General features: G+C 48.3%; 1 protein-coding gene across 13 annotated transcripts in view; it reads left to right on the top strand.

The window, feature by feature from the left end:
* mlip (muscular LMNA-interacting protein) overlaps positions 1–24969 on the top strand; it is a 228939-nt gene that overhangs the window by 84039 nt on the left and 119931 nt on the right. For 6 of the 13 annotated variants that reach the window (XM_067983967.1, XM_067983963.1, XM_067983971.1 and 3 more), the window contains one exon: positions 1333–1389. The exons of 2 other annotated variants lie outside the window; for them this stretch is intronic. In XM_067983967.1, coding sequence (XP_067840068.1) covers positions 1333–1389 — 57 coding nt within the window. Of the gene's footprint in view, positions 1–1332; positions 1390–13486; positions 13574–22042; positions 22199–24969 lie in introns of those variants that run through there. 5 more of the 13 variants (XM_067983968.1, XM_067983970.1, XM_067983969.1 and 2 more) reach the window with 3 other exon arrangements.

Genomic DNA, 24969 nt, shown 5'->3' with positions numbered 1-24969 from the left:
AAGAGTTCCACAATTTCAAGGCCCTGGGGAGGAATGGGTTAGAATAGGAGACTTGGTGATGCATCTGCAGGGAATCAATAAAAAACGTTCTGAAGTTTTATTTGATTATCTTTGGTGAGGAGGGGAGGGTGATATTAATGCAGGAGATTAAAGAGGTGGGGTAGAGTCCATGAACGGACAGATAGTACAAGGAGTGAGTTTAATAGACCGTACATCGTGTTCTTCTACCACCATGGAGATCAAGATTGGATACACAGTGGCAATCACGTATATAGTATGGAGAATACGATTAGATTCATGTCTTTGATTCAAGACATTCTGGATAATACTGAGTTCAGTATCTGCACTATCGCAACTTCTGAGCTCAAAGTTCATTTTCTTTTCTATCTTCAAGTGCTCATTCATTTTGTAAATACTATTGACATGTTAAGCAGCTTTATGGATCACCTTGTCACCTACTGAGGATCATTTACCAATTCCTTAGCTCCAAATCCCTTTAAACAATATTTGCCTCCACCACACTAGATGTCTCTCTACATTGTCTATTGTCATGATGTGGAGATGCCGGTGATGGACTGGGGTTGACAATTGTAAACAATTTTACAGCACCAAGTTATAGTCCAACAAATTTATTTTAAATTTCACAAGCTTTCGGAGGCTTCCTCCTTCCTCAGGTGAATGGTGTGGAAAAAACGTTCTGAAGTTTTATTTGATTACTCACTCCTTGTACTATCTGTCCGTTCATGGACTCTACCCCACCTCTTTAATCTCCTGCATTAATATCACCCTCCCCTCCTCACCAAAGATAATCAAATAAAACTTCAGAACGTTTTCTCCACACTAATTTTCCACACCATTCACCTGAGGAAGGAGGAAGCCTCCGAAAGCTTGTGAAATTTAAAATAAATTTGTTGGACTATAACTTGGTGTTGTAAAATTGTTCACAATTGTCTATTGTCAGCAGCAACCTTGGAGATCAGCCTTCATTGAGATCATTTATCAAAACTGTGTCTCCCACAAACAGTGATGCAAAGTCCGCACCCGCACACATACACTTGACAGCTAAATCACATGTTAAAATACAATGCTTCCTTACATAATCAAATGCCAATTTTGGCTCACCAGTATTCATGTCCCCACTGTGACACTTTAAGACCGGGAATTCTTTAGGGCTTGCTTAAAGTCCACTCAGTAATTTACATAAATAGAACTTGTCAGCACAGTCCTGTTGGGCAGTCTGAGCATTACTTGTACTCAAATTATTATTCCTTGCACTCTCTGTGTGCATGTGTGTTTTTCTTCTTTTCCTCTCACCGTATTTCTTCTGTTCAGCTGGGGAATGAAGACTGTGCTGCGAGTTTAACATCGAGTCCCCGAGCCACGGAACAGGTGAGAGTTTGAGTAAATCATTATTTTGATGTGACTTTCATCTTCACTAATACTTTGTTTTGCTGGTTCATAGCTTGAGATTTGAGAGTGAGCTGCTTTCTGTTTAGTCTGTGGGATGTTCTTCTACAGTTTGTCACCCTGTCTCATGTAAAAAGTGAAGTGTCACCCACTCAAAACTTAAATCGTGGTGTTCCCTTTTTACTGGTTAACATTAACCATGTTTAGTGATTGACCATAGTCTCCATGCAACATATCATGTGTGCACTGACCACCTTGGGGAAGTTTCTGCCAGCTTTGTGTAAAGGTGCACAGTCTTCGTTGAAAACTAAAGGTAGAGATAAAAAGGACTGCGAATGCCTGAAATCTGAAATAAAAACAGAAATTGCTGGAAATGCACAGTGTGTCAGTCAGCAACAGAGAGAGAGAGATATGTTCTGGGTAGAATTATTCATAACTTCTGAGTTGTTGACTTATCCATTGACTATTTCCAGAATTTTTTGTATTGTTTTGTTTTAATTGAATTTTCAGGAGTTTGTATACACATAGGAGCAAATTTTAACTTTCAGCAGTGGCAAAAAATAAGTGGTAGCAGATTGGCCGTTCAAAAAAACCTTGCCCGATTTTTCCATTGACCAATGGAAAGGTAAATCAGGTGGTGGTATAACAGGCAGCCGATCTGCTTCCACCCGATTTCTGCTATCGCCGAAACTTAAAATCAGTCCCTATGCTTTGATTATACTCTGCTGTGTGAGGAGTACGTTGTTGCATTAAGGTTTCTTGGCATGGTTGTGCCTGTGCTGGGAGCATCGTATGTGTAACGATTGAAGCAATATCTTCCTGGTCTCCGGGATGCAGTTGAGTCGGGGAGCGAGGGTTGAAAATGGGGGGCTGTCGTGTTGCTCGTAGTCATGTTAATTGGTGGCGTTGTCCTTGCCTGTCTATGGACGGTTGCTGTTGCAGGTCTGCATTCTCCACCTAAGAGGCAATTTGGGAGGGAGAAGTGTGGTGAGTGAGCCTCCAAAAATAGAACCCAGACTGCTTTGAACTTCTCTAATTCCAGACCCAGGGCCAACATAAGAACATAAGAACATAAGAAATAGGAGCAGGAGTAGGCCAATCGGCCCCTCGAGCCTGCTCTGCCATTCAATAAGATCATGGCTGATCTGATCCTAATCTCAAATCTAAATTCATGTCCAATTTCCTGCCTGCTCCCCGTAACCCCTAATTCCCTTTACTTCTAAGAAACTGTCTATTTCTGTTTTAAATTTACTTAATGATGTAGCTTCCACAGCTTCCTGGGGCAGCAAATTCCACAGACCTACTACCCTCTGAGTGAAGAAGTTTCTCCTCATCTCAGTTTTGAAAGAGCAGCCCCTTATTCTAAGATTATGCCCCCTAGTTCTAGTTTCACCCATCCTTGGGAACATCCTTACCGCATCCACCCGATCAAGCCCCTTCACAATCTTATATGTTTCAATAAGATCGGCTCTCATGCTTCTGAACTCCAATGAGTAGAGTCCCAATCTACTCAACCTCTCCTCATATGTCCGCCCCCTCATCCCCGGGATTAGCCGAGTGAACCTTCTTTGTACTACCTCGAGAGCAAGTATGTCTTTTCTTAAGTATGGAGACCAAAACTGTGTGCAGTATTCCAGGTGCGGTCTCACCAATACCTTATATAACTGCAGCAATACCTCCCTGTTTTTATATTTTATCCCCCTAGCAATAAAAGCCAACATTCCGTTGGCCTTCTTGATCACCTGCTGCATCTGCATACTAACTTTTTGATCTTCTTGCACTAGGACCCCCAGATCCCTTTGTACTGCAGTACTTTCCAGTTTCTCGCCTTTAAGATAATAACTTGCTCTCTGATTTTTCCTGCCAAAGTGCATAACCTCACATTTTCCAATATTGTATTGCATCTGCCAAATCTCCGCCCACTCACCCAGCCTGTCTATATCCCCCTGTAGGTTTTTAATGTCTTCCTCACTCTCCACTTTCCCTCCCATCTTTGTATCATCTGCAAACTTTGATACATTACACTCGGTCCCCTCCTCCAAATCGTTAATATAGATTGTAAAGAGTTGGGGACCCAGCACCGACCCCTGTGGAACACCACTGGTTACTGGTTGCCAGTCCAAGAATGAACCATTTATCCCAACTCTCTGCTTCCTGTTGGATAACCAATCCTCCACCCATGCCAGAATATTACCCCCAATCCAGTGATTCTTTATCTTGAGCAATAATCTTTTATGTGGCACCTTGTCGAATGCCTTCTGGAAGTCTAAATACACTACGTCCACTGGTTCCCCTTTATCCACCCTGTACGTTATGTCCTCAAAGAACTCAAGCAAATTTGTCAGACATGACTTCCCCTTCATAAAGGCATGCTGACTTTGTCCTATTAAATTATGTTTATCCAAATGTTCTGCTACTGTCTCCTTAATAACAGACTCCAAAATTTTACCCACCACAGATGTTAGGCTAACTGGTCCATAATTTCCAGCCTTCTGCCTACTACCCTTTTTAAATAAGGGTGTTACATTAGCAGTTTTCCAATCTGCCGGGACCTTTGCCGAGTCCAGAGAATTTTGGAAAATTATTACCAAAGCATCCACAATCCCCACTGCCACTTCCCTCAAGACCCTAGGATGTAAGCCATCAGGTCCAGGGGATTTATCCGCCTTGAGTCCCATTAATTTACTGAGTACCATCTCCTGAGTGATTTTAATCGTATTTAGCTCCTCCCCCTATCGAGCCCCCTGTTTGTCCAGTGTTGGGATATTCTTAGTGTCCTCTACCGTAAAGACTGAAACAAAATATTTGTTCAGCATTTTTGCCATTTCCATGTTTCCCACCATTAATTTCCCGGTCTCATCCTCTAAGGGACTTACGTTTGCCTTAGCCACCCTTTTTCTTTTTATATAACTGTAGAAACTCTTGCTATCTGTTTTTATATCACTTGTTTGGATTAGAATGTGTCCCACAGATGCTTCAGCCACATGGCTGTTGAAATTTTCCATAGCGGGAGGAGCAATATGTCTTTTTGCTCCCCTGTGTGCTGCAGGGAATGCTCCACCTCCATTGGGCAGGTCCAATAGGTATTGGGATGGGTCTTTTGGAGCTCAAAAGACTTTGTCGTGGTTCTTGCGTTCTCCTGGACTTCTGGTCTGAAATGGCTGAATGCAGGATATGACCAGAATAGGAGGAGGCTCTTCTGGCCATGGCCCCTCCAGCAGTCATCTCGCCTGGAGGGGTGAAATTTATGAAGTTCATGTGCATGCTAACCATCAGTGTTTCATGTTGACATTTCGGGACCGATTTAAAAATGGAATTTTGGGGGGTGGGGGGGGGGGACTGCCAAAATCGGGAAAATCCCGAACGGGTCGGGAAGCCGGCTCCAACTCGACGACTTCTGGGGTTGCGACAGAGGCACCTGTGAGAGCACACTTCACGAATCCGGCAATTAAACAATAGTTAAACCACTCACTGACATCATTGATCTTGTTTAAGTCGTTAATTTTGTGGAGATTGAGGCAGGGGTGTGATTTTAATTCAACCTCGGTGTGTTTCCCGTGCTGTGGGAAACGCTCCATGTTGGAGGAGATGTGTTTCAGGCAGCAGCCAATTGGACATTGAAATTCCTGTTTGACAGATGGGGATAAAAGTTCAGTTATTGCAGCAGGGCACTCAGTTCTCTCAGACAAACTTTTGGCTGGGAGATCTTTGAGTTTAGACTGAGAATTTTTGGTTTACACTCAGAATTCTTCTGTTTGCACATATTTACCAACTTTTTGGACCCCCTCAAACTCTCACCATCAGGATGGGGGGGGGCGCCATGGCTGCATTCACCACTACATCCGAGGATGAGCAACATCACCAGCCTCGCCAGGCACGGCGTCCACCTCCGCCACGTGGAGCTCCACAACACAGTGCACCACAGGCACCTGCACAAGAGCACAGAGGGGAACAACAGAGAGAGCGACGTCGCAGGAGGCACTACCCTCGCAACAGGGTTTACAGACCGAGGCTCAGCTTCCTGGACCTCTCTGAGGAGCAGTGCATACGGAGGCTCAGAGTCAGTCGCCAGGTGGTCAAAGACATCAGCAGCCTCCTTCATGCCGAGCTGCTCCCGGCTGGACCTGGTGGCATCTCATTACCCGTCACTGTTAATGTTACCACTGGCCTCAACTTCTTTGCCTCCGGATCATTCCAGGGTGCCACCGGGGACATCGCCGGGGTCTCTCGGTCATCTGCACACAAGTGCATAAGGCAGGTCACCGACGGTTTTTTTCACAGGACCTCGCAATAGGTCAACTTCCCCATGGACCACCTCAGCCAGACGGAGAGGGCAGTGGGATTCCACTCTGTGTCTGGCTTCCCACGGGTGCAGGGTGCAATCGATCGCACCCATATAGCAATACGAGCACCTCCACATGAGCCAGGACTATTCATCAAGAGGAAGGGCTATCACCACAAAAGATTCCTTCACGTGTGCGCCAGATTCCCTGGCAGCTGCCGCGATTCCTTCATCCTCCGGGAATCCAACATCCCGCCCCTCTTCCACACACCGAACACCCTTAAGGGCTGGCTCCTCAGGGACAAGGGATACCTGCTGCACACGTGGCTCATGACACCTCTGAGGAACCCCACCACCGAGCAACAGCGTCGATACAATGACAGCCACATCGCCACCAAGTCTATAATTGAGCATGCTTCTAAGGTTCTTCAAGATTCGATTTGTTCTGGGGGAGTGCTTCAATATGTACCGGACAGAGTGGGACGCATTGCACAACGGAGAGGGATGCTTCTTGAGGAGGCCCCATGCGCATCTGCCACCCAGGAGGAGGCGGAGGAGGAGGAGGAGCAACCCACGGACGAAGCAATGGCTCACCTGGCTGCTTGTGAGGCCAGGGAGACACTGATATGTGAACGGTTCTCCTAACATCAGAAAGTGAGAAGAGTCCAGTCCTCTCACCACCGGATAGAGCAGGCCCAATACCAGCTTCCCCTCCCTACCTTGCACAAAATAGTCGTGCAACTACACACACACCCACTGTAAAGTGACCCAATGGGTGGCATCAAGTGTCACCGTTCGTGGTGAACCTCATGAAAGGGCCCTATCACGAAAGCCATTCAAGAATGGGCAAGACGTGGCAGTAGTGGTGAGAATGGTAACATTTAATGTGACTTTAACATTAGCCAAATATAAATGAAAAACATGACAGTCTGTCAGACACCCATGTACATGCCCTCCGTGCTCACAAATCCTTCGCCTTTCTCTTCTTACCGCTTCTACGTGGAGCATCCCCTGTGGCTGCAGCAGAGGTAGTGGCAGGTTGCTCTTGTTCATGCCCTGACCGATTAGATGCTTTGGACCGACACCCTCTGGGTTTTGTTCCCCGTGAGGGCCCCTCCAAAGACTGCTCCACCTGCACCTGTGCAGGGCCAGACTCGGCCACCGGGAGCAGAGGCAGCATTGCGGGTACTGGTTGAGAGGGGGCAACTGGTGAGACATGGGAGCGCTTTGATTGGCGTCCCCACTTCCATGTCCCCTTTCGTCATCATCCCTCCCCTGGGCCAGGCCCACACCACTCCTACCACCCTGCTGGACAACAATGTAGTGGGACATGTGTGATGCATTGGAAGGCCACTTTAAGGGGTGATCTTATAGAAGTCTATAAAATAATGAGGGGCATAGATAAGGTCGATAGTCAAAATCTTTTCCCAAAGGTAGGGGAGTCTATAACGAGGGGGCACAGATTTAAGGTGAGAGGGGAGAGATACAAAAGGATCCAGAGGGGCAATTTTTTCACTCAAAGGGTGGTGAGTGTCTGGAACGAGCTGCCAGAGGCAGTAGTAGAGGCGGGTACAATTTTGTCTTTTAAAAAGCATTTGGACAGTTACATGGGTAAGATGGGTATCGAGGGATATGGGCCAAGTGCAGGCAATTGGGACTAGCTTAGTGGTATAAACTGGGCGACATGGACATGTTGGGCCGAAGGGCCTGTTTCCATGTTGTAACTTCTATGATTCTATGATTCTATGATTCTAAGTATCTGTCAGCCTGTTTAAGGCAGCTGAATGTTGTTCAACCTGAGTCTGAACAGCCGTTGTCAGGGCCTAAATGGACTCATTTGTGAGCCATACTTGAAGCTCAATGGAGGCTAGCTTTCCCTCCATCGCAGACATTCCTGCACTTACCTGTGACACTGTCTCAGACAGTTGAGCACATCCCTGTGACAGTATCTCAGAGATGCCCTCACATCCCTGTGACAGTATCTCAGAGATTCCCTCCTGTACCTGTGCCACCATTCCTCTCATGCAGGAGTTGGACTCCTCCATCCTCTGGGCGATTACGGAGAGTGCACGTGGCACCTGTTCCAGCACCTCGCAAATGTGCTGCTGTCCCTCAATCCCCGGGGTTCACCATCTGCGTCCAGCTGAGCAGAGCCTGGAGAGGAGTGCTCCCACCAATGCGGACTCTCCACAGCTGCTCCTGCCACCAGTGTCTGCTTGTGCTCACTTGTGTATGATGACTCACCAGGTGCCAACCCAACTAACTGAGTACTAGGTCCCACTGAGGTGTGAGTATCTGTGCTGGTGGATGGTTCACTAAGATGTGAAGGTGGGGAGGAGAGTGTCGAATTGCACTGGGTTGGAGGGGGAGGAGAGTGTGGACTTGCACTGGGTTGGAGGGGGAGGAGAGTGTCGAATTGCACTGGGTTGGAGGGGGAGGAGAGTGTGGACTTGCTCTGGGGGTTGGAGGGGGAGGAGAGTGTGGACTTGCTCTGGGGGTTGGAGGGGGAGGAGAGTGTGGACTTGCTCTGGGGGTTGGAGGGGGAGGAGAGTGTGGACTTGCTCTGGGGGTTGGAGGGGGAGGAGAGTGTGGACTTGCTCTGGGGGTTGGAGGGGGAGGAGAGTGTGGACTTGCTCTGGGGGTTGGAGGGGGAGGAGAGTGTGGACTTGCTCTGGGTTGGAGGGGGAGGAGAGTGTGGACTTGCTCTGGGTTGGAGGGGGAGGAGAGTGTCGAATTGCACTGGGTTGGAGGGGGAGGAGAGTGTGGACTTGCTCTGGGGGTTGGAGGGGGAGGAGAGTGTGGACTTGCTCTGGGGGTTGGAGGGGGAGGAGAGTGTGGACTTGCTCTGGGGGTTGGAGGGGGAGGAGAGTGTGGACTTGCTCTGGGGGTTGGAGGGGGAGGAGAGTGTGGACTTGCTCTGGGTTGGAGGGGGAGGAGAGTGTGGACTTGCTCTGGGTTGGAGGGGGAGGAGAGTGTCGAATTGCACTGGGTTGGAGGGGGAGGAGAGTGTGGACTTGCTCTGGGGGTTGGAGGGGGAGGAGAGTGTCGAATTGCACTGGGTTGGAGGGGGAGGAGAGTGTCGACTTGCTCTGGGTTGGAGGGGGAGGAGAGTGTGGACTTGCTCTGGGGGTTGGAGGGGGAGGAGAGTGTGGACTTGCTCTGGGTTGGAGGGGGAGGAGAGTGTCGAATTGCACTGGGTTGGAGGGGGAGGAGAGTGTCGAATTGCACTGGGTTGGAGGGGGAGGAGAGTGTCGAATTGCACTGGGTTGGAGGGGGAGGAGAGTGTGGACTTGCTCTGGGGGTTGGAGGGGGAGGAGAGTGTCGACTTGCTCAGGGTTGGAGGGGGAGGAGAGTGTGGACTTGCTCAGGGTTGGAGGGGGAGGAGAGTGTCGACTTGCTCAGGGTTGGAGGGGGAGGAGAGTGTGGACTTGCTCTGGGGGTTGGAGGGGGAGGAGAGTGTGGACTTGCTCTGGGTTGGAGGGGGAGGAGAGTGTGGACTTGCTCTGGGGGTTGGAGGGGGAGGAGAGTGTCGAATTGCACTGGGTTGGAGGGGGAGGAGAGTGTCGACTTGCTCTGGGTTGGAGGGGGAGGAGAGTGTGGACTTGCTCTGGGGGTTGGAGGGGGAGGAGAGTGTGGACTTGCTCAGGGTTGGAGGGGGAGGAGAGTGTCGACTTGCTCAGGGTTGGAGGGGGAGGAGAGTGTGGACTTGCTCTGGGGGTTGGAGGGGGAGGAGAGTGTGGACTTGCTCTGGGTTGGAGGGGGAGGAGAGTGTGGACTTGCTCTGGGGGTTGGAGGGGGAGGAGAGTGTCGAATTGCACTGGGTTGGAGGGGGAGGAGAGTGTCGACTTGCTCTGGGTTGGAGGGGGAGGAGAGTGTGGACTTGCTCTGGGGGTTGGAGGGGGAGGAGAGTGTGGACTTGCTCTGGGTTGGAGGGGGAGGAGAGTGTCGAATTGCACTGGGTTGGAGGGGGAGGAGAGTGTCGACTTGCTCTGGGTTGGAGGGGGAGGAGAGTGTCGAATTGCACTGGGTTGGAGGGGGAGGAGAGTGTGGACTTGCTCTGGGGGTTGGAGGGGGAGGAGAGTGTCGAATTGCACTGGGGGTTGGAGGGGGAGGAGAGTGTCGACTTGCTCTGGGTTGGAGGGGGAGGAGAGTGTGGACTTGCACTGGGTTGGAGGGGGAGGAGAGTGTGGACTTGCTCTGGGTTGGAGGGGGAGGAGAGTGTCGACTTGCTCTGGGTTGGAGGGGGAGGAGAGTGTCGAATTGCACTGGGTTGGAGGGGGAGGAGAGTGTCGACTTGCTCTGGGTTGGAGGGGGAGGAGAGTGTCGACTTGCTCTGGGGGTTGGAGGGGGAGGAGAGTGTCGACTTGCACTGGGTTGGAGGGGGAGGAGAGTGTGGACTTGCTCTGGGGGTTGGAGGGGGAGGAGAGTGTGGACTTGCTCTGGGTTGGAGGGGGAGAAGAGTGTGGACTTGCTCTGGGTTGGAGGGGGAGGAGAGTGTGGACTTGCTCTGGGTTGGAGGGGGAGGAGAGTGTGGACTTGCTCTGGGGGTTGGAGGGGGAGGAGAGTGTGGACTTGCTCTGGGTTGGAGGGGGAGGAGAGTGTGGACTTGCTCTGGGGGTTGGAGGGGGAGGAGAGTGTGGACTTGCTCTGGGTTGGAGGGGGAGGAGAGTGTGGACTTGCTCTGGGGGTTGGAGGGGGAGGAGAGTGTGGACTTGCACTGGGGGTTGGAGGGGGAGGAGAGTGTGGACTTGCTCTGGGGGTTGGAGGGGGAGGAGAGTGTGGACTTGCTCTGGGTTGGAGGGGGAGGAGAGTGTCGACTTGCTCTGGGGGTTGGAGGGGGAGGAGAGTGTGGACTTGCTCTGGGTTGGAGGGGGAGGAGAGTGTGGACTTGCTCAGGGGGTTGGAGGGGGAGGAGAGTGTGGACTTACTCTGGGTTGGAGGGGGAGGAGAGTGTGGACTTGCTCTGGGGGTTGGAGGGGGAGGAGAGTGTGGACTTGCTCTGGGGGTTGGAGGGGGAGGAGAGTGTGGACTTGCTCTGGGGGTTGGAGGGGGAGGAGAGTGTGGACTTGCTCTGGGGGTTGGAGGGGGAGGAGAGTGTCGACTTGCTCTGGGGGTTGGAGGGGGAGGAGAGTGTGGACTTGCTCTGGGTTGGAGGGGGAGGAGAGTGTCGAATTGCACGGGGTTGGAGGGGGAGGAGAGTGTGGACTTGCTCTGGGTTGGAGGGGGAGGAGAGTGTGGACTTACTCTGGGTTGGAGGGGGAGGAGAGTGTGGACTTGCTCTGGGGGTTGGAGGGGGAGGAGAGTGTCGAATTGCTCTGGGGGTTGGAGGGGGAGGAGAGTGTGGACTTGCTCTGGGGGTTGGAGGGGGAGGAGAGTGTCGAATTGCTCTGGGGGTTGGAGGGGGAGGAGAGTGTGGACTTGCTCTGGGGGTTGGAGGGGGAGGAGAGTGTGGACTTGCTCTGGGGGTTGGAGGGGGAGGAGAGTGTGGACTTACTCTGGGGGTTGGAGGGGGAGGAGAGTGTCGACTTGCTCTGGGTTGGAGGGGGAGGAGAGTGTGGACTTGCTCTGGGGGTTGGAGGGGGAGGAGAGTGTCGACTTGCTCTGGGTTGGAGGGGGAGGAGAGTGTGGACTTGCTCTGGGGGTTGGAGGGGGAGGAGAGTGTCGACTTGCTCTGGGTTGGAGGGGGAGGAGAGTGTGGACTTGCTCTGGGGGTTGGAGGGGGAGGAGAGTGTCGACTTGCTCTGGGTTGGAGGGGGAGGAGAGTGTCGACTTGCTCTGGGGGTTGGAGGGGGAGGAGAGTGTGGACTTGCTCTGGGTTGGAGGGGGAGGAGAGTGTGGACTTGCTCAGGGGGTTGGAGGGGGAGGAGAGTGTGGACTTACTCTGGGTTGGAGGGGGAGGAGAGTGTGGACTTGCTCTGGGGGTTGGAGGGGGAGGAGAGTGTGGACTTGCTCTGGGGGTTGGAGGGGGAGGAGAGTGTGGACTTACTCTGGGTTGGAGGGGGAGGAGAGTGTGGACTTGCCCTGGGGGTTGGAGGGGGAGGAGAGTGTGGACTTGCCCTGGGGGTTGGAGGGGGAGGAGAGTGTCGACTTGCTCTGGGGGTTGGAGGGGGAGGAGAGTGTGGACTTGCTCTGGGGGTTGGAGGGGGAGGAGAGTGTGGACTTGCTCTGGGTTGGAGGGGGAGGAGAGTGTGGACTTGCCCTGGGGGTTGGAGGGGGAGGAGAGTGTGGACTTGCTCTGGGGGTTGGAGGGGGAGGAGAGTGTCGACTTGCTCTGGGGGTTGGAGGGGGAGGAGAGTGTGGACTTACTCTGGGTTGGAGGGGGAGGAGAGTGTGGACTTGCTCTGGGGGTTGGAGGGGGAGGAGAGTGTCGAATTGCTCTGGGGGTTGGAGGGGGAGGAGAGTGTGGACTTGCTCTGGGGGTTGGAGGGGGAGGAGAGTGTGGACTTGCTCTGGGTTGGAGGGGGAGGAGAGTGTGGACTTGCTCTGGGGGTTGGAGGGGGAGGAGAGTGTGGACTTGCTCTGGGGGTTGGAGGGGGAGGAGAGTGTGGACTTGCTCTGGGGGTTGGAGGGGAGGAGAGTGTGGACTTGCTCTGGGTTGGAGGGGGAGGAGAGTGTGGACTTGCACTGGGTTGGAGGGGGAGGAGAGTGTGGACTTGCTCTGGGTTGGAGGGGGAGGAGAGTGTGGACTTGCTCTGGGTTGGAGGGGGAGGAGAGTGTGGACTTGCTCTGGGTTGGAGGGGGAGGAGAGTGTGGACTTGCTCTGGGGGTTGGAGGGGGAGGAGAGTGTGGACTTGCTCTGGGTTGGAGGGGGAGGAGAGTGTGGACTTGCTCTGGGTTGGAGGGGGAGGAGAGTGTGGACTTGCTCTGGGGGTTGGAGGGGGAGGAGAGTGTCGACTTGCTCTGGGTTGGAGGGGGAGGAGAGTGTGGACTTACTCTGGGTTGGAGGGGGAGGAGAGTGTGGACTTGCACTGGGTTGGAGGGGGAGGAGAGTGTGGACTTACTCTGGGTTGGAGGGGGAGGAGAGTGTGGACTTGCTCTGGGTTGGAGGGGGAGGAGAGTGTGGACTTGCTCTGGGGGTTGGAGGGGGAGGAGAGTGTGGACTTGCTCTGGGGGTTGGAGGGGGAGGAGAGTGTGGACTTGCTCTGGGTTGGAGGGGGAGGAGAGTGTGGACTTGCTCTGGGTTGGAGGGGGAGGAGAGTGTGGACTTACTCTGGGTTGGAGGGGGAGGAGAGTGTCCTCTTGCTCTGGGTTGGAGGGGGAGGAGAGTGTGGACTTGCTCTGGGTTGGAGGGGGAGGAGAGTGTCCTCTTGCTCTGGGTTGGAGGGGGAGGAGAGTGTGGACTTGCTCTGGGTTGGAGGGGGAGGAGAGTGTGGACTTGCTCTGGGTTGGAGGGGGAGGAGAGTGTGGACTTGCTCTGGGTTGGAGGGGGAGGAGAGTGTGGACTTGCTCTGGGTTGGAGGGGGAGGAGAGTGTCCTCTTGAATTGGAAGTGCAATTAATGAGCTAGATTGAATTGCAGGGGGAGAGAGAGGAAGAAGAGTGCAGGGGGAGGAGAGAGGTTCTCTGAAAGGATGGGGAGTTGGATGAGGTACAATGTGAACTGGGGTAGGGGGTTAGTTGCGGGAGAGTGATTGCTGAGGAAACGTTTAGGTAAATTATGGTCTGGTTGATCTGTTGAAAATCCAAATATCCTTTGTTTTTTCTTTTCTAAAATTAGAAGTCTATCAACTGTGAAGTATAAGGTTGCTCAAAGTTAACCAGAATGCATATTTTTAATGTAAAATTTCTAAATTTTCAGAGGAACCATGACCCTGGAACTCCCTTGATGCATCACCAATATTGTGCCTTCAACATTCGGATTTCCCCTTCAAGCTTTCATGTATAGGTGAAGAAATGGTGAATTATATCTACAGTTTAATTTACAAAGGCCGTGTAAATATTTGTTTTCATCTCATAGAATCATAGAAATTTACAGCACAGAAGGCGGCCATTTGGCTATCCAGCTTAATCCCACTTTCCAGCACTTGGTCCGTAGCCCTGTAGGTTACGGCACTTCAAGTGCACATCCAAAAACTTTTTAAATGAGTTGAGGGTTTCTGCCTCTACCACCCTTTCAGGCAGTGAGTTCCAGACCCCCACCTGGGTGAAAAAATTTCTCCTCAGCTCCCCTCTAATGCTTCTACCAATTACTTTAAATCTATGCCCCCTGGGTATTGACCTCTGCTAAGGGAAATAGGTCCTTCCTATCCACTCTATCTAGGCCCCTCATAATTTTATACACCTCAATTAATTCTCCCCTCGACCTCCTTTGTTCCAAAGAAAACAACCCCAGACTATCCAATCTTTCCCAAAAGCTAAAATTCTCCAGCCCTGGCAACATCCTCATAAATCTCCTCTGTTCCCTCTCTAGTGCAATCACATCCTTCCTGTAATGTGGAGACCAGAACTGTACGCAGTACTCTGGCTGTGGCCCAACCAATGTTTTATACAGTTCTAGCAAGACCTCCCTGCTCTTATATTCTGTGCCTCAGCTAATAAAGGAAAGTATCCCCAATGCCTTCTTAATCACCTTATCTACCTGTCCTACTACCTTCAGAGATCTGTGGACATGCACTCCAAGGTCCCTCTCTTCCTCTACACCTCTCAATATCCTCCCATTTATTGTATAGCCTACAAATAAGACCCTTCTTCAGTTGTCAGTTTTTTGGGGGTCTGTATCAGCTTTTTTGGGCATCATTTGGTGGTTTGCGAGGTTGGCAGGTATGAGCTGGGTGGGGTGAGTTAATAGGCTGTACGATCTTGAGTTGGTCCTCGTGCATTTTGCTGCAGATGTTATTGTCGAGGCGGTGTCTCCAAACCTGTTGCCATTCTTCCTCTGTTAACCGATGGGATAAATCCTGTTCTGAGGCCCTCTCCAGGCTTTCGCTGCTGCATTTTGCCATGGAGTGGAGCATAGTACAGAGTGCAAGGTCTTTAACTCTTTAGGGTATGAAAGGTAAAAAATCAACCGAGACGGAAGCACTTTAGAATGGTTTTAAGCACTCCAAATAATGTTATCGACATTAAGACACTAAGTTGTTAAGTTTATTAAGACATTAAGTTTTCCAGATGAAGATGCCATACAATCTGATCCTGGGAGTACAATCCGAAACTCAGAATGATCTGTGTACGTAGATGAGAGATTAAGATTTTGTTGACGACTTTTTCTTTGACTCTTTCTTCTGATCTCCTAGAAATCACTGTAAAATGGCTGTTTTTATATCTTCTCTTCCAAGTTTGTTGCTGGGTAAAACAGGCTGGTGTTTACGACAAATTTCTCACGGTTGCCAAGGACCAGCAGACGGCTGACTTTGTTATACTCTGCTTATCTGTCCCTAGTCCTTGCCTACAGATAGTCTTTTCTCTCCAAACATCAGGGACAGTAAGCAAAGACCATCATGCACTCTGATTTTGGCCAAGTTGACAGTTCTGTGCTTTTTTTCCTGTTGTTCAGACCTTTAATCAAATTCTGCTGTTTTATCAAGTAAGCTGGGCTTTCAAGTCCATCCCTTCAGTCTTCCTTAAAAGCAGATATTTAAAGTGCATATTGAAAAGTCCAAAATCCTTCAAGATGATAGAGCTGTGTTTGTGGAGGTTTGGAGGAGGATTGTCTCGCACTGGATGCTGTGAAGTATCACGAGGGAGAAGTGTCAAATCTGGAGGCAATGGAATTGGTTGACATTTCTTTTTGTTAACACTGGCATGTAATAAAATAATTCATATCAAAATTCAGAACTACATCAGAAAACTTATGTGTGACAGCATTTGGAAAACAAATGTTGGCTCACCATCCCTGCTCATAAAGTCAGTGTCTCTTTAATACAATATATAGCGCATAACTGTTTTAATATCCAGGAAATATTTTTCTCGTTCTATTGCATAATGTGGAAAATACATCTCTGCAAATGTTTTTCTTCATATTTGAGCCAGTTTTTTGTTTTTCTTTGCGCTCGTCAAAATGAGTGACACATCAGCTATTTTGTGCCAATTTCACCTCTTCCAGTGATAGGCTCTGTTCCACACCACACTCTAATCCTTAGCTCACAAGACAGCCAGGTGATTGTACTCACTCCAACCTCCCCATCTGAAAACTATTAGGTATGAACCCACACAGTGCCACTCAGTGCCACACCACGTTGGCACACCATTACACCGTAATACTTGGTCAGCAGTCTGTGCACTGGTAATTCTGAATTTTAGAAAGTAACCAGAGAGATGAGCAGTATTGCAAACACTTCTTGGCCTGAAGTTTCTCTGGAAATTGTAAGCTGGACATTTTATTTGTTTTTTTTTTAAGAGTAGAAATTCTACTGCAGTGATCAAAGGGTGAACCTTTAAAAGTGAAAATAGCACAAATAAAAGGCAAGGAATGAGACTACAACTTTATTTGTGGTTGGTGTGTGACTTAGAATTTTTAAAAATGTAATTTATATTTTTTCAACCAACTACCATAAATAGTAGTGTATAAGTTGAGAAAGTTTTCCAACTTTCATGGGCTGAAAGTATTAGAGGGTTGTGTTATATGTGAATCACTTTGGTGGCCACTCTTCTACAGCTGACTTAACAACGTATTCCGTTAATTTTAATCGTGGGAAGGGCCAAACGTGGCCTGACCCAACTCCTCTCCGACACAGCCTGACCTAATCCCACCGTGGGCCAGGCTGATTAGCAACAAGATCAGTTGTAAGGTTCTGTAGCGGGAGCTTTGTATTTATGTGGCTTTCCTATACCTGACCTAGAACTGCTAGATGCTTGAGTGTTAAAAGAGGATAACTCTTCTTTTCCCTTCACTCTCACAAATAAATCCTATTGAAGACCAATGGATAAGAGCTAATAAAGGTAATGTAAAGGGGTCTGAATCTGTAAGCAGTACCCAATGGGAGCAGGGTACCGCATTCAGGTCAGGGCATCAGCGCTAAAGTGTTGTAGCTCTGTCTCCAACCTGCACTCCCTTTGAGCATAGATCCCCACTGGGAATGTGGGATCACTGAATTCACCTTGTAATGAAGAGTTTAGAGTGAGCAAGAGTGGCCGAAACATGATTTAGATGTAATTTAACTCAAAGTGTACCACATCTGTTAGAAAGGGAAGTGTCCCGATGAATGAGAAAACATCATTGTGCCAACGAATAAGGAGGATTGAAGTGGACGTTGTAACTATAGGAACACAAGGGCCCCGATATTTACGGGGAGGTGGGGAGGCCGAGAAACCTGGCAAGGCTGGGGGAGTGGAGGTCCTGCCAAACTTACGGCAGGACCTCATTAACATTTTATTCATCCATTTCCCGCCCGGCCCGTGGTCAAATTTGATAGCCTGGCCGGCTGCCGAATGGGATAACCAGCAGCAGGAGGCCGCAGCTAGGGATTCTTGGGGACGGTCCCCGGCAATCAGGAGTGGGGGGGAAGATTGGCATTCGGGGCTTGGGGTGGGGTGGGGGGGGGTGGAGATCGGTTGCGATCGGGGCTTAGAGAGAGCGCCATCGGGGCTTGGTGGTGGGGTGGGGTGTTAGATTGGCGATGGCAGTGGGGCGGGGGGGGGGTGCGGGATGGGGGAGAAAGGCCACAATCAGCAGAGGGGAGGCCGAAGGTTACTTTGAGGGGTCGGGGGAGCACTCCTGCTCCTCATGGCCCACAAGGAGTGCTGAAAGAGGCACTTACCTTGTGAAGCCGGCAGCTCCCACCTCTGTTTCGCTGCCAAGTTTTCCGACCCCTGGGAAACCCGCACGGTAACCGTAGAATTTAAATTGGGCTCCCAATTGCACTGTGGGAGCCCAATTTAAATATGTTAATGATGTGTCCTGCCTCACCTTGGCAGGACACTCGGACACCCCAAAACCCACCATTGTAAAAATATATATATATATTTTAGCATCCGTGAAAGTTGAAAGCAATGGCAGGGGAAGATTAACATCTTGTGGCAGCAGAGATGCCTTCAACTAATTGTTTGACAGCAGAACAAGTATTACAAAGTGAATAGTGTACCTGGTGACGTTTGGCAGAGTATTCTGGATTCTGCAAAGTAATTATGGAATACTTGATCAATTATACAACTTACTAAAACAGCTGTACAAGACCTTCACGTGTCATAGAATTTGTTGAGGGATTCATATTATTGCCATTATTTCATCTTGTGCCAAAGCCTGCCATCCAAATGCAGCTTGAGGCTGTGAGAAGGCAATACAGAGGCCATTATAGGTATCAAGAAAGGGATTACAACTGCTGAGAAGTTTGAGTTAAAGATCAGCATCCAGAAAGAAAAGGAGAGTGTAAAATTCCACAGGTCTAGCGATGCGCCCATGTTGTAACTCTGGTGGGACTGAAATCAAGGGCTGGAAAGCAGGCTTAGTCCCGGCTTGTGCTGCAGTATCCGCAGGGGCTTGTAAGGGGTGCAACACCTGTCTACATCAGAGAGGGCAGGACAGGAGACTGCCTATACTGGGAGTTCCTGCAACCTGAGCCTCACGGGGACCCGGTGTAACTTTGGAGGCTGGTATACCGAGGGAGAAAAGGTGTACAGGTATTTTGAAGGGTGGATGTGGGGCCCACCATGGGGGTGCAGGCCAACGAAGTATCTTCTAACCCCTGAAAGTGAAATCGGTAAGTCAGTGTATTTATCTTGGTGGCATTATTAATCATATAGGAACTGCATTGCTGATGGCAGACAGAAGGATTTTGGTACTGGTGATCTTTAGCAGACTTCTGAACATGCCAGAATTTTTTTAAAAAGCAAAGGCAAGTAGTACAAATCACTGGTTCAATTTATTGGCAGATGGGCCAAGCTCCAGAGAACACTAGAATTGAGAAACAATTGAGGAACACTGTCCTCAGAGCCCATCACTTGGTCTTTGAACAGTAATTGTAGAGAAAGTTTTGAGAGAGGATTAAAATGGTTCTGATTTGTATGTTAAAAAAGATGACGGAGGTTTTTACGATGAAATGGCAGCATTTGGCAACATCAAGAGCATTGGCAAAGGTTGGTGATTCTTCAGCATCATCAACACCTTATTTCATACATGTACATGAAGGTAAATATTAGCCCTGTGGACTGTAGTTTAGAATGTGTTAACAGAATGATATATGCTAGTTCAGGGATTCTGGGTGCTAAATTAGGCCGTGTAGCGCCCATTGTTTCATTGCTACACGGCCTCTCTGACATCCAAGATGACGTCTTGGATGTGCACGCAAGTTTCTAGCGTGGCGTGCGCTGGACGCCGTCTTGGTATAGGAGTTAATGCAGGCGCAGATAACGAACGCTGGAATCATGTAAAGTAGGGAGAAAATGGCTTCAATCAGTGTGCAACGCTGATTTAAAGTGATAGACACCATTTTGGGACTTATCGCTCAACTCAACACACAGTCTTAACCCCAACTATCTGAACGTGTCTTAGAGTGCCTGGAGGACCCCCCACCAGCGCTATTTAAAGGGACCATGTAGGATTTACAGGTTAGTAGCTGGATTATTGCTTCTGGCTGCCGAGACATTTGTAACTGTTTTTGGAGGTCCCCTAGACTTGAATACTAGGACTAGGGGACACAGCCTAACATTTAGAGTCAGGACGTGCAGGAGTGAAGTTAGGAAATGCTTCTAGATGCAAAGGATGGGAGATGTTTGGAACGCTCTTCTGCAGACGGCAGTTGATAGCTCACTTGTGAATGTTAAATCTGAGATTGATAGATTTCTGTGAACCAAGGGTATTAAGGGATATGGGGCTAAGGTGGGTATATGGAGTTAGGTCACAGGTCCACCATGATCTCACTGAATGGTGGAACAGGCTCAAGGGGCAAAATGCCACTGCCAATTGCTGCCTCCTGAAATGCGCCATCTTCTCCCACAAGAAAGCGGGACATGTGTCTGGTACCAGCTACCTTTAAGAGATTTCTAAGAAACATCCTCCCTGTAAGAGATTGAGCTCCCCCTTCTGGTGCAAACTGCATTGATTCCACTTGCAAGACCCGGAACGGAACGCTGATTGCAGGTGAGTCCTCGGACTGGCCGAAACTCACGTCCTGCCTGTGCAGGGGTCATTGGGCGCGGGGTAATGGTGCATCACGCTACCTGTGCCCAAAAACGGCCCTTATCCAATTTTTCCCCCACTGCCTCAACTGGCAGTTATGAACCATGTAAGCTGGAAAGTAGTAGAGGAAGTTACAGAATGAATTACACGAACAAGGACATGTCAGTGAGGTAAATCATTTGGGAACAGCAACTGTGTTGGTAAAGAATGGTGACCCTTCATCCAGTGTCATCGTATGAATGAGTTGAGAGAGTGCGAGAGCCAGAGGCACTTGAACTGCTTACACAAAAAGTATAATATTTATTGTCAATTAATTTTTGTATTTGTAGAAATAGAAGAAATTAATAAGCTAGCATAGTTCATATTCATAGAATCTTACAGTACAGAATGAGGCCATTCGGCCCACCATGCCTGTACCGGCTCTTTGAAAGAGCTGTCCTATTTAGTCCCACACCACAGCTTTTTCCCATAACCCTGCAAATTAGTCCTCTTCAAGTACTTGTCCAATTGCCTTTTGAAAGTTCCTATTGAATCTGATTCCACCGCCCTTTCAGGTCGTGTGTTCCGGATCTTAACAACCCTCTGTGTGAAAACATTTCTCCTCATTTCCCCTCTAGTTCTTTTGGCAATTATTTTAAATCCCTGACTTCTGGTTACCGACCCACTTGCCAGAGGAAACAATTTCTCTATCAAAGCCCCTCATAATTTTGAATACCTCTATTAGGTCTCCCCTTAACCTTCTCAACAATCCCAGCTTCTCCAATCTCCCCACATAACTGAAGTCCCCCATCCCTGGTATCGCCCTGGTAAACCTCCTCTGTACCCTCTCCAAAGCCTTGAAATCCTTCCTAAAGTGTGGTGCCCAGAATTTGAACACAATACTCCAGCTGAGGCCTAACTAGTGATTTGTAAAAGTTTAGCATGATTTCCTTGTTTTTGTGTTCATTGCCCCTAATTACAAAGCCAAGTATCCCATATGCTTTCTTGACTACCTTATTAACGTGCCCTGCCACCTAAAGATTTGTGAATATGCCTCACGTGCCCCCCCTGCCCCAGGTCCCTCTGCTCTTGCACCCCCTCAAAATGCACCATTTAGATTATGCTGCCTCTCCATGTTGTTCCTCCCAAAGTGCATCACTTCACATTTATCCACATTAAATTTCATCTATTATGTGAAGTTTTGAGCTGATAAAAGATTACCCCTGAAACCTGATGTATACATAATGGCAGAAAAGCTGTCAATCGGTAAACAAAACTGGTTGATTAGATTAGTAATGAATTCCTCGGATTTTTTGGATCCCAACCAAGTGAGTAGAAACAGTTAATTTTTGTTGACCACTTTTTCTTGCTGGTTTTTTGGTGAGATAAAGGACTCCCTCTTTTTCCTTCTCATGCACTCTTTCGTGCCTCTCTTTCTCCCCATATAATCTTCATCCACCCATCAAGAAGAGACTGATGATGCTGATGAAGAATCACTAACCTTTGCCAACACTCTTGCTGTTGCCAAAGGGTTCCATTTCACCATGAAAACCTGTCATTTGGACACTGCAACCTCTCAAAAGATATATCTACAAAGGTTTATGTCTCTTGTTAACACAAAGTTACTGAATATTATAGTCACGCCCTCATTTATGTAATAGTAGCAAGGACAAAAGGCACTCAATTCACTGTCCTCCCAATTTTCCAGTTATTTCATACCTATACAGAAAGGCAAATTTGAACCTTGTTGACTATAGTTTAGAATGTGTTACCAGAATGTTATAAGCTAATATAATTTTCCTGGGATTGATTCGATAGCTGCTGGTCCTAGTTTGGGTGTGGGTTTAGATGTTGAAGACTATTATATTATATAGAGCTTCATGAGAGTAATTTTAGTGGCTGACATCTTGTTAGATCCCAGATGCTCTGCATCTTCCAAATTTGGATCTCTCTTCTTTGATTACTTATTCCCATTTTTAATATCTGGCTTTTCTTTCTTGAGTATCTCCATTGTGTTGCTTCTCATGTTGGTTTGGGGAGGTTTTGATCCATTACGATGGCTGATATTGAATGTGTTTGCATTCTTGTTGGGATAATGTCTTTACATCTTGTCTGTCCTTTATTCATCATAGGATGTGATATTTTGGTGACTTCTTTTAGCTATGATGTGGGATAATGCCACAATACCTACCAAAATAGATTTGTAATCAACGTACAGCATACTTTATTGTTATTGCCAATACTGCTATCACTATTGAGAGAAGAAAGAAAATTAGTGAGAAAATTAATTTCTAATTTATTTAACCTATATTAATCATATAGGCCCACATTAATGAAACAGCCAAGCCATTGGCCTTCACATTTGTGCCAACTGTTAGAAGACTTCCCATTCACATTCAGATAATCGATACCACCAGATTCTCACCCCAGCCTGGAAAACAGCAAAACCCTGGAGCCAATTCTTCACTGATGAATGAGGTAACGTCATCATTTTCAACATTAATGCAATTTTTTTTCTCTAACCGATCTTTTTATTAAATAATTCTTGAGATGAATGACTTCCGACAGCAGTAGAAAACAAACTAATACACATTGTTTAGTACAGTACTGTCCTCTCCACATTGACAACAATGAATATATATTCAATATAACTTTGTCTCGAGGTAGCCTTGCCAGCTTGGTGTATGCTAATGGAAATCTTATCAGACACCACGTTTAGTGGCTGCTTTTTCCAAAACAAATACCTAACTGCGTCTTACCATTTTTTAAAATGGATTTACCACGTTGAAAAGCCTACACATCACGGTGCTGTGTTGCTATTATTGAATTATGTTCTCAGATGAGCTGTTGATGTGACCTTTCACTAGGAAGAGTGCTAAAATATTAATGGCTACAACACACTCAGTTCTCAGAAATCATCTATATTTACAAGTGTCCTTTTTATATGATAGACTAACAAAGATTTATGTATGAGTCACATTTCATATTCAACCTGTAATACTGTTATTTATAATGTGCACTCTGGCAACTGGGAAATAAAGCTAAATATTCCCGCAGTTGGCAAATCTTCAGTCATTTTGGCACATGAGACAATTTAATCTTGCATGTTTTCATCTTCCAGCATTCTGCTTCTCGACACAGCCTACGACTCCATTTCCATCCCTGAGACCACCTACACCTAACCTTCCCAAGACTGCTTGATACTAACAGCAGCTGTTAGCGCCCCGTGGAATCAACTCTGAGATGACTACGATCTTGAGACCACCGAGGCAATCCTTTTAGACATTGGCTCAGAATTTGCTTGAGCTGGGCACCTCACGGTGTGCCCTGTTAGTTTGACTTGTTCCTGCACCCTCCAGCTCAAATATACAGTGATGAACTACCCAAGGCAGCTTACAGTCTCTTTGTTCCCCAAGGCTGCCTATTACAAAGCTTCACTCCCTGAGGACACCTCCACTGTACTAACTCCTCAACGACTCCTTGACTCGCTTTCCTCTCTGAAATTGACTGCCATCACTTTCCTCCCCGTGATTGTCTGCAATGACTTTTTCTGCTATTGCGTTTCCTCCTCTGTCTGCTGGCCCATGTAATAGATGCAGTTTGCTACTTTTAACCATGCTTATTTCTGCTTTTGGCAGCAGACACTGAGATAGCCACAAAAAAAATCTCGCACCTGGGATTTGCCTAATTTTGAAAGTTCCATTCATTGTTGTATTAATTATTTATTATTAATTGTTGTATATATCTACGTGCAATGGTCATGGAAAATGACCCAGTTCTCTGAATGTGGACACATTGGCCTCGATATTAACCCCCCCCCCCCCACAATGGCGGCGGGCTGCATGCCGTGCGTGTGTCCCGTCTTGGAGAGGCGGGACACCTTATTATAATATTTAAATCAGGCTCCCACAATGCAATTGGGAGCAGCTGGCTCAAGAAGATAAGTGCTTTTTAGAGCAGTCCTTGTGGGCCAGGAGTAGCAGGAGTGCTCCCCCCGACCCGTCAAGCAAACCTTTAACCTCCCTTCCGCCGATCATGGCCTCTCCTTGCTGCCACGATCACCCCCCCCCCCCACCCCCGCTCCCGACCGAGCCCCGATCTCTCCCAATTGTTGGGGACTGTCCCCAAGGGTTCCCAGCTGTGGCCCTCCTGCCACTGGTTTTCTTGCCTGGCAGCCAGCCAGCCAGCCGTTCAATCTGTCCGGCTGCCGGGCGGGAAACGGAAGAAAAATGTTATAATTAGGTCTTGCCATTAAAATCGGCAGGACCTCCGCTTTTCAGGGTTTCCCCCCACCCTGCTACTTCACTCCCTCCCTGCCTCCCCATAAATATCGGGGCCATTGGCTCAGAGTTGGATTTTTTTTCTTAACCCTTCAGTTCCAATTATTTTTGCGCCTCAAGTTGCTAGAAGTGAGTTGATAATGGCACAGCGAGGTCAATGGGGCATAGTATCATAGAATGAAACAGCAGAGTAGGAGGCCATTCAGCCCATCGTGCCTATGCTGGCTTTATGGTAGAACTATCCTGTCAGTTCCACTCCCCTGCTCTTTCCTCATAGCCCTGTAAATTTTTTCTCTTCAAGTATTTATTTGAAAGTTATTATTGAATCTCCTTCCACCACCCTTTCAGACAGTGCATTCCAGATCATTACAACTCACTGCATTAAAAAAAATGTTTCCTCATGTCGCCTCTGGTGCTTTTGCTGATCACCTTAAATCTGTGTCCTCTGGTTACCGATCCTTCTGCCACTGGAAACAGTTTCTCCTTATTTACTCTGTCAAAACCATTCATGATTTTGAACACCTCGATCAAATATCATCTCAACCTTCTCTGCTCTAAGGAGAACAACCCCAGCTTCTCCAATAACTGAAGACCCTCATAGAATCATGGAACATTTACGGCACAGAAGGAGGCCATTCAGCCCATTGTGTCCGTGCCGGCTGAGAACCGAGTCACCCAGCCTAATCCCACTTTCCCTCATTTGGTCCGTAGCCCTCAACCTTGGTACCATTCTAGTAAATCTCTTCTGCACCCTCTCTAATGCCTTGACATCCTTCCTAAAGTGTAGTGCTCAGAATTGAACACAATACCTTAGTTAAGACCTAACCAGTGTTCTTTAAAGGTTTAGCATAACTTCCTTGCTTTTGTACTCTCTGCCTCTATTAAAAAAGCTCTGGATCTCATATACTTTTTTAACAGCTTTCTCAACATCCCGCCACCTTCAAAGATTTGTGTACATACACCCCCAGG

Source organism: Heptranchias perlo, chromosome 5 (genome assembly GCF_035084215.1).
Source record: "Heptranchias perlo isolate sHepPer1 chromosome 5, sHepPer1.hap1, whole genome shotgun sequence".
In the NCBI taxonomy this organism is placed as follows: Eukaryota; Metazoa; Chordata; class Chondrichthyes; order Hexanchiformes; family Hexanchidae; genus Heptranchias; species Heptranchias perlo.
The sequence above is the reverse complement of the archived record's forward strand: the minus strand, read 5'-3'. Positions and strand labels throughout refer to the sequence as shown.